Below are 9,831 nucleotides of genomic sequence, written 5' to 3'. Positions count from 1 at the left end.
GGGGTGCAGAGAGAGAGAGAGAGAGGGGTGAGAGAGAGAGAGAGAGAGGAGAGAGAGAGAGAGAGAGAGAGAGGAGGGGTGCGAGAGAGAGAGAGAGAGAGGCGGGGTGCGAGAGAGAGAGAGAGAGAGGAGGGGTGCGAGAGAGAGAGAGAGGAGGGGTGCGAGAGAGAGAGAGAGGAGGGGTGCGAGAGAGAGAGAGAGAGGAGGGGGGAGAGAGAGAGAGAGAGAGGAGGGGTGCGAGAGAGAGAGAGGAGGGGTGCGAGAGAGAGAGAGGAGGGGTGCGAGAGAGAGAGAGAGAGAGAGAGAGAGAGAGAGAGGAGGGGTGCGAGAGAGAGAGAGAGAGGAGGGGTGCGAGAGAGAGGAGGGGTGCGAGAGAGAGAGAGAGAGAGGAGGGGTGCGAGAGAGAGAGAGAGAGAGAGAGAGGAGGGGTGCGAGAGAGAGAGAGAGAGAGAGAGAGAGGAGGGGTGAGAGAGAGAGAGGAGGGGTGCGAGAGAGAGAGAGGAGGGTGCGAGAGAGAGAGAGAGAGGAGGGGTGCGAGAGAGAGGAGGGGTGCGAGAGAGAGAGAGGAGGTGCGAGAGAGAGAGAGAGAGGAGGGTGCGAGAGAGAGAGAGAGAGGAGGGGTGCGAGAGAGAGAGAGAGAGAGAGGAGGGGTGCGAGAGAGAGAGAGAGAGAGGAGGGTGCGAGAGAGAGAGAGAGAGAGAGAGGAGGGGTGCGAGAGAGAGAGAGAGAGGAGGGGTGCGAGAGAGAGAGAGAGGAGGGGTGCGAGAGAGAGAGAGAGAGAGAGAGAGAGAGAGAGAGAGAGAGAGAGAGAGAGAGAGAGAGAGAGAGAGAGAGAGAGAGGGGTGCGAGAGGAGGGTGCGAGAGGAGGGGTGCGAGAGGAGGGGTGCGAGAGGAGGGGGGCGAGAGCAGGGCGGCGAGAGGAGGGGTGCGAGAGGGGGGGTGCGAGGGGAGGGGTGCGGGGGGGGGGGTGCGAGGGGGGGGGTGCGAGAGGAGGGGGGCGAGAGGAGGGTGCGAGAGGAGGGGTGCGAGAGGAGGGGTGCGAGAGGAGGGGTGCGAGAGGAGGGGTGCGAGAGGAGGGTGCGAGAGGAGGGGTGAGAGAGGAGGGGTGCGGGGGGAGGGGTGCGAGAGGAGGGGTGCGAGAGGAGGGGTGCGGGAGGGGGGGTGAGAGAGGAGGGGTGCGAGAGGAGGAGAGCGCGAGGAGGGGTGCGAGAGGGTGGGAGCGAGAGGAGGGGTGCGAGAGGAGGGTGCGAGAGGAGGGGTGCGAGAGGAGGGGTGCGAGAGGAGGGGTGCGAGAGGAGGGGTGCGAGAGGAGGAGGGTGCGAGAGGAGGGTGCGAGAGGAGGGGTGCGAGAGGAGGGGTGCGAGAGGAGGGTGCGAGAGGAGGGTGCGAGAGGAGGGTGCGAGAGGAGGGGTGCGAGAGGAGGGGTGCGAGAGGAGGGGTGCGAGAGGAGGGGTGCGAGAGGAGGGTGCGAGAGGAGGGGTGCGAGAGGAGGGTGCGAGAGGAGGGGTGCGAGAGGAGGGGTGCGAGAGGAGGGGTGCGAGAGGAGGGGTGCGAGAGGAGGGGTGCGAGAGGAGGGGTGCGAGAGGAGGGGTGCGAGAGGAGGGTGCGAGAGGAGGGGTGCGAGAGGAGGGGTCTGAGAGGAGGGGTGCGAGAGGAGGGGTGCGAGAGGAGGGGTGCGAGAGGAGGGAGTGCGAGAGGAGGGTGCGAGAGGAGGGAGTGCGAGAGGAGGGGTGCGAGAGGAGGGGTGCGAGAGGAGGGGTCTGAGAGGAGGGGTGCGAGAGGAGGGGTGCGAGAGGAGGGGTGCGAGAGGAGGGGTGCGAGAGGAGGGGTGCGAGAGGAGGGGTGCGAGAGGAGGGGTGCGAGAGGAGGGGTGCGAGAGGAGGGGAGGTGACAAGACAAGGGAGGAAGAGAGGAGGGGGGGGAGAGAGAAGGTCGAGAGGAGGGGGAGAGAGAAGGTCGAGAGGAGGGGGAGAGAGAAGGTCAAGAGAGGGGGTGAGAGAAGGTCAAGAGAGGGGTGAGAGTGGGGCAAGAGAGGGGAGGGAGAGAAGAGGGGGGACAGGGCGAGAGAGGGGTGAGAGGGGTTGGCAAGAGAAGGGAGAGAGGAGAGGGGGTGAGAGGAGTGAGAGGGGTGAGGGGTGAGGTGAGGGGTGAGGAGGTGAGGGGCACGAGAGAGGAGGGGAGGACAGAGGAGGGGGTGGACAGAGGAGGGGGAGGACAGAGGAGGGGAGGACAGAGGAGGGGGAGGACAGAGGAGGGGGAGGACAGAGGAGGGGAGGACAGAGGAGGTGGAGGACAGAGGAGGGGGAAGACAGAGGAGGGGGAAGACAGAGGAGGGGGAAGACAGAGGAGGGGAAGACAGAGGAGGGGGAAGACAGAGGAGGGGGGCGGGGACAGAGGAGCGGGGGGACAAGAGAGGGGGCCAGAAATGGGGGCCAGAAAGGGGAGCCAGAAAGGGGGGCCAGAAAGGGGTGCCAGAGAGGAGAGTCGGAGAGGAGGGTCGGAGAGGAGGGTCAGAGAGGAGGGTCAGAGAGGAGGGTCAGAGAGGAGGGTCAGAGAGGAGGGTCAGAGAGGAGGGTCAGAGAGGAGGGCCAGAGAGGGGGGGGCATCACAATTCTTCTTCTTCGTTTGATAAGACGTCACAATTGATGCTGGGGACCTGATACTGCAGGCACGAAGCTGCACATACTGGCCCGCCCCTCCAGGCCCGCATGAGTTCGTGAAATTTCGGCATCGGATTACATCTCATTATTTCGGATTCCGAGCTGTTTCAGCGCTCCGATTTGATCCGATCCGACAGGCATTCATTCAATCTGACTTTAACCAAGATACTCCGATCCGACGTCGGATGGGAACTGCAAACCGCCGCTACTTACCGCACACAGGTCGGCATTGTCGTGTGGAGTCCAGTTCTCCCTTTTCACATTTACGACCCAACGGCGACGTCTTTCTGGGTCCCTGGGGAAGCGGTGCATTTTCACGCCTTGCCCGGGACGCACAGAACACCCCACTGCCACACAGAACACCATTGTGTCATCAAAAAATTCAAAATCTGACGAGAAAAAAGGCGAAAACTATTCTAATTTCGCTCCAAGATTCACTCGCGTTGAGTTGGGCTGCAACATGGCGCCAGCAACGCACGTGACCGGGTATTAACCAATCAGAGCACAGCATGATGGAGACAATCGTTGGCCAGACTCTCTCTTTATATACGGCGCTGGTCTGGAGTCTCGAGATCTCGAGTCAATCCATTCTGTGCGAGTTTCTGTATGTGACGTCACGCTGCCATTCGCTGAAGTCCATTTTTTTTAGGGGCGGGGCACAGCAAGTTGTGAAACGCACCAGAAATGATCGAAATATTGCTCTAATTATCCCATTTTTGATTAAAAAAAAACATGGGTGATTTCTTCACTCGGCAGGTCAAGTTAATATATGAATAACCAGAAAGTTTTGCATGTCAGGGAACCTTTAATGAAAAACTTTTTTATTCATTTTCTTCCTTGGATCTTGTGCCGATGGGTCGGTGTGGTGTTCGCGCAGGCACGATGGGCCGAATGGCCTCCACAGTCCACGTGTGCTGGATTTCCTTGTTATAATAAGTATAAACCAAACGCCGACACAAAAAAAAAAAACGACTTCCGAACTACTTTCCTTTTAAAAATCCTCCGCACTCCCTTCTCTTTTTTTTGTATTTCTTTCTTAACTCCCTCTTGGCTCAGACCCCGTGACCCTTTAAAAAACACGTCCACTTGAGGCTCGACAGAGACGCAGATGCAGTCAAAGACTGAAAACACAACAGGGACGTCACTCTACACCCACAAAGACGGAAAGGGATATAAAACAACAACCACATTATTATAGGGAAGTGAAACACAGTAAAAACAAGTCACGGGATGAGCTCGTAAGTCAGCACCTGCACCGATCAGCTGAGCAATGATTTTTAACGTCGCCGATTGGCCAGGCCACATCACGTGACGTATTCGCCGAGCCGCAGCGCACGCACGCCATGACTCTCCTTTGGATCGCTTGTTGTCTCGGTAAGCTCACCCGGCGAAACGAACGGGACTAAATGGCAACGTCTGACCATTGGGGATACATGTATATGTATAAATACACTGACTACATGGATATATGTATAAATCGATGTACATGTGTATCTAGTATATGTATCTGTATATGTATATGTATATGTATATGTATATGTATATGTATATGTATATGTATGTATATATATATATATATATATATATATATATATATATATATATATATATATATATATATATATACACTGACTACATGGATATATGTATATATCGATGTACATGTGTATCTAGTATATGTATATGTATATGTATATGTGTATATACACTGACTACATGGATATATGTATAAATCGATGTACATGTGTATCTAGTATATGTATCTGTATATGTATATGTATATGTATATGTATATGTATATGTATATGTATATATACACTGACTACATGGATATATGTATATATCGATGTACATGTGTATCTAGTATATGTATATGTATATGTATATGTGTATATACACTGACTACATGGATATATGTATATATCGATGTACATGTGTATCTAGTATATACATACATACATACATACATACATACATACATACATACACACTGACTACATGGATATATAGACAGGACTCCTGAGGTAGGGGATGGGGGTTTAAACCCCAACCGAACAGGGAGGGGTAGAGGAGTGGCAGCTGAAACCCAAAAGCGATGCAGGTTCTTCCTGATGACTCCATTTGATTCCTGGATCGTGCAGTCGCGCTCCATTTTGAGACTTGAAGAGTATAGCCTCTGTGTCCCCCTCTTCACAGGGTCTTAAACTCCAAGGGATTGCCGGACCGACGCTTCTCAAGCGCAGATTTAAACCTATTTCGAGTTCCAGATTCGATCACGTGACTACGAACTAAAGAGTTACACACACCCTCCGTCTCAATGTAGAGTAGTTGGACCAAGTCCCTTCAATATGTCTCGGTAGTCGAGATTGCGAAGTCCTGGGAACAGTCGAACTAGCTCTTTGCAGCTTTATTGAGGCAATCCTTAAAAAAAATTTTAAAACGTTTTTGGACCTGACCTGACATGACCTTTGACCTCTTGACCCCATAATCTCATCAGTTTATGTATTCGTCATGATACGTACTTATACCAAGTGTGACTTTGATCCCTTTAGCCATTTGTACGTTGTTGCAGGAACAAAAACCCATCACGGGCTCTGAGCCTTGACCTCTTGATGCCGCCCGTCGAATCGGTTCATCTTTGCGTCGTACTGTATACTTGTACCAAGTTTAGTCAAAATCCCACCACTGTTTCACAAGTTAGCTCGGTGACATATTTTTTTTACCTAACATGACCTTTGCCCCCAAAATCTAATCGGTTCATGTTCACATCATGAAACGTACGTGTACCGAGTTTGACATGGATCCCTTCAACCACTCTTCGGTTATCATGGTAATGGATGGACACACGAACAGACAGACAGACGGACGGGCATAAAAATGTTGGCTTGTGATTTTTTTTTTCAGCTCCAATTTGCTCTCCTTGCAGCATCTGCAACTAAAAGATGAGCTTCAATCGAAGAGCGCCCCGAAGTCCTTCCCCCCCTCGCTCACTGACTTGTTTTCTCTGCTTTCACTCCCCTTGCCCACGGTGTATGCAAACTCCTGATTCCTTCTTCCGCAACGAATAACTTTACATTTTGCTTCATTTAAAAGGGAAGCTGCCAGTGTCTTGACCCACTTCATGGCCTCGTCGGTATCATTCTGGAGTGCTTCTACATCCGTATCCACCACTCTATATACATTATTTAGTGTTGCCTGCGAACAACTTTAAACTGGACTGAACTGATTCGGGGACATCATTTATAGAGGACCCAATCGATCTTTCGGCAGAAATATGGTGCTTGTCACAATTTATGTCACGGATTTAAAACTTCTTTCATCACAACTCTTAGTTGCTCGAAATTCCTGAAATGCACATTTGATTTTTTTTTTTTGTTGTTTTTTCGTTCACACTCAAAACTTATTTCTGCCGTAGGTCTCGCCGCTGCGTTGCCAGCCAAGGATCCTCCAGAGTTTGGTGATTTGTACCATGTATCAGGTATGCAGGATTTTGATCCTTTCTGGATTCTCACATTTGTCTTCACCTGTATTTTTGTGTGGTTTGGTAAAAAAACGTTAAAAATAAAAATCTGATTTTTGATATATGGCTCCGAGGTACGCACACTCACCTCTAAGCTGTCAAGCCTGGGTTCGAATCCCGACCCAGTAATTAACTGTCAAGCCGGTGTTTCACAGGCAGGGTTATTCATCAATGTTTGTGTCATCCCTCGGAAGGACGTGAAACTAGTGTCGCCCTCTGGTGCCAATACTTGGTGGATGTTAAAGATCCCACGGTGTCCTTAGCTCGCCCACTCCTCGCGATCACCAGCACCCCGAACAAATGACAAATTCCTGCCCGATCCTACAGAGGGCACTGCATCAGTGGCAGTCACGTCCGCAGCCAATGATGCTATCCCACGATGTAGGGTTGCGTACGAAAGTCGTTCTGCATTTGAAATATGAAATATGAAAGACTCGTGAGCTGCGTACGAAAGAAGAAGGGGAAGAAAAAGAACATGTGACGTTGGTATACTTGGGAACGAGTGCATTTAATCAAAAAAAAAAAACTAGAGCGAAGTCGATGGTGCGCTATCGCAAATCTCGACACTTCCCACCGAAGGAAACTTGAAAGATGGGAAAAAGTTCCACCAGGAAAGACCCAATATCAAATTTTGAGTTAAAATATATTTTCCATTTTGATCCCTGTGATCCCAAGTCCCTACTCGGTCACACTAAACACCGTTCGGTGACGCCTGGAAATTAAATAAATTAAAAAGTTACTGCCGAGAAATTAAATAAATTAAATAAAGTTGCGATCACCACCCAGAGAAGTCCAGAGAAGTCCGGAAATTAAAGTTGCCGAACTTGTCCCGGCATCTCTAGAAGATGTGCATGAGATTCAACTCAAGTTGGAACTGTTGGACTTCTCCAGGTGCTGTTCGTAATTTTATTTAATTTACTTGATTTTCGCTCACGTTTTAAAACTAAAATGCAATGCGCTCGCCAAACCCTTATCCTCAAAATTTAAACAGCAGAATTGAGCTTGACAACAGTTCCGACTGCTAAAAAAGCTCCGGTCGTCTCTGGGCGGTGTTTAGTTTAACCTCCCCGCTCCCTGAGGCATTACCCGGGGGTCAAATCCCCAAAAATTGTTAAATATTTCATGTGTCCCCCAATGTTGATTGCATATGCAAAGTTTCATAAAAAAAATTTTTTTTAAATGTGCCCATAATAGTATTTTTCAGAAGTCAACCTTTTGATCCCATCCCAGGGGACAGAATAAAATGATGCTGCTCTTGCAAATTCTTACCATGTGGTGAACATAACTACAACTTTGGTGAATTTCTGCTGACTGTTTGTTTAGGAAGAGGGAGACAGACAGACAGACAGACAGACAGATAGAAAGACAGGGTGATTTTTTTTTTCTTTTCTTCGAAAAGCATGGAGATGGCTGGTGCAGGGAACGGATAACTTTAAGATGGCTGTTCACCTCAGGTCATCCTCCATTCATACTCATTATCTTTTCTACCCACATTAACCTTCACCAAGCACACCACTTCCTTTCCAGGTTATTGTGTTTTCTCCATTCTCCCTGCACCCACTTTTCCATTTTTGTTGTTGTTGTTGTTGTTGTTGTTGTTGTTGTTGCATCCCTACTCTTCCCTTCCCGTTCTTTCAACTTATTGCTCTGTTTGACTTTGTATCCAGCCTATTCAACCTGTGTCCTCCCACCCCTCCCCCCCCTCATTCTTTCCCTTTTCCCACAAAAAATAATTCACAGTCCTGTATTCTCACCAGGTATCATCTACCTTCCTTATTCTGAGATTGAAGAGCCGTTTGAGGCCTGGTACAACGCAACAGGCAAAGAAAGTCGGATTGATTACTACAACGGTATGTATGGATTTGCTACAGGAAAAATAGTGTTGCCGTCTCAACGCTTGGCTTGGCTTGGCTTGGCTTGGCTTGTCAACCAGGCCTGGCCTCGTGGTGTTCACACCTGGAACCCTGGCTGATCTTGAGGATCCCAGGATCAAATCCCATGTATTCTCTGTTTGTCCATTGAATACTAATGTCTTTGTAAGCACATTGATATCGACTGATGTCTTTGTCCTGCATATGTATGTACAAGCTCTTCCATTAGCATTGGATTACTGTGAAAAAATAAATAAACCAGAAGGGCACTCGGTGGAGCGCATACCTCCGCCACATAATGCCTGATCCACAAGAACATATCGAGCCCAATACATTTTTGAGATATCGTGCTATACTGAATATCGTTTTTGAGACCTATCTCTCAATGGTGAAGAATCACTTAAAAATTTCTAGTTGTCTGATCCGGATCCAGATGTTCACGAAAGTCAAATCAATTCGTCGTGGTCGCACACCAAACCTGTCCACCAAGTTTCATCCAAATCTGTCTCGAATTTTTTGACATATTGTGTTTATATATATACAAGGTGTCTCCAAATAAATACAACTTTTCATCTGCAAAGAGGATCGTCATAACATATATTTTAAAAAAAGATATATGGCTGGATAGAATAGCCTGGTGTTGGCGCAGTTGTTAGGGCAGCGGCTTGGGATCGAAAAGGTCCTGAGTTCAAGCCCCGTTGGGCCACTGAATTAATACACCAGGGGGTTGACTCAGCCTGTCATCCTTCCGAGGTCGGCGAAATGAGTACCAGTGTACTGGGCCGGTGTATACCCCGGTTAAAATAGGTGTACCATATCCCTGTGTCGTAAGAGGCGACCAGGGTTGCGTCAGGAAGGGCATCCGGCGTAAAACATGTGCCAAATCACTATGCGGATCATGCGGATGATCCGCTGTGGCGACCCCGAACGGGAGCAGCCGAAAGAAGAAGAAGAAGAAGATATGGCTGGATAGAAAGCTGAAAGGTTGAAGTTTATTGTACCAATGTCAAAATTGCCACCAAAATTTAAATTTTGGTATAGAATCGTCGTTTTCTTTTCGACGTAGGCTCCACGTTGTCCGATCACTGCCTGCAAACGCGTTGTCATGTTCTCCATCACTTTGGGAAACGTTTCCTGAGGAATGTTCTGGATTTCTCGGCGGATGTTTTCCTTCAGCTGATCAAGAGTCTGAGGCCGAGGGTTTCCATAGATCCTGTCCTTGAGATAGCCCCACACGAAGAAGTCTGGAGGAGTAAGGTCAGGGGAATACGGTGGCCACTCAACGTCTTCGTAGAGGGAGATAAAGCGGCCCTCAAAGTGTTGGTTGAGAAAACGCCTTGTTTAGAAAGCCATGAATGTCTTGGCGGAGGATCCTCTGAACGGTGCTCTTATGAATGTTTGTCTCGGCAGAAAGTCATCGAATCGATTTTGTTGGACTCTGAACGACCGCCTGTCTCACCATTTCCACATTTTTTTTTCACTACGACCTGTCCTCTTCCGACCACTGTGACCCTTGTGAAGGGCACAGATGGTTCCCACATTGGTAAACGATGCGATGGTTCACTTTATTGTCCGAAAGTTTGGAGCATGGCGCAAGTGGATACCGAAATGTCTCGAGTAAAGACGTTGCACCTGTATGACACTTTTCGTCTGGTGCCAAAGTTCAACAATTTTTGTCCGTTGTTGTACGGTCAGTCTTGGCATTTTTCTGGCGCTTGCTTGGTAACAAAATAAACTTCAGGGTCTCTGCAAAAAGAAATGAAGCATTAGTGACAAAATT

General features: G+C 49.2%; 1 protein-coding gene across 1 annotated transcript in view; it reads left to right on the top strand.

Moving 5' to 3' along the window:
* Nucleotides 1-3,895: 3,895 nt before the first annotated feature.
* LOC147035342 (digestive cysteine proteinase 2-like) overlaps nucleotides 3,896-9,831 on the top strand; it is a 32,666-nt gene continuing 26,730 nt past the window's right edge. Inside the window, exons 1-3 of the mRNA XM_085896934.1 lie at nucleotides 3,896-4,034; nucleotides 6,076-6,138; nucleotides 7,938-8,030. Of these exons, the coding sequence (XP_085753060.1) occupies nucleotides 4,004-4,034; nucleotides 6,076-6,138; nucleotides 7,938-8,030 (187 nt within the window). The 5' untranslated portion in view covers nucleotides 3,896-4,003. The remainder of the gene's footprint in view (nucleotides 4,035-6,075; nucleotides 6,139-7,937; nucleotides 8,031-9,831) is intronic.

Source organism: Eptatretus burgeri, chromosome 1 (assembly GCF_056783735.1).
Source record: "Eptatretus burgeri isolate ZD-2024b chromosome 1, Ebu_testis_v1, whole genome shotgun sequence".
NCBI lineage: Eukaryota > Metazoa > Chordata > Myxini > Myxiniformes > Myxinidae > Eptatretus > Eptatretus burgeri.
The sequence above is the reverse complement of the archived record's forward strand: the minus strand, read 5'-3'. Positions and strand labels throughout refer to the sequence as shown.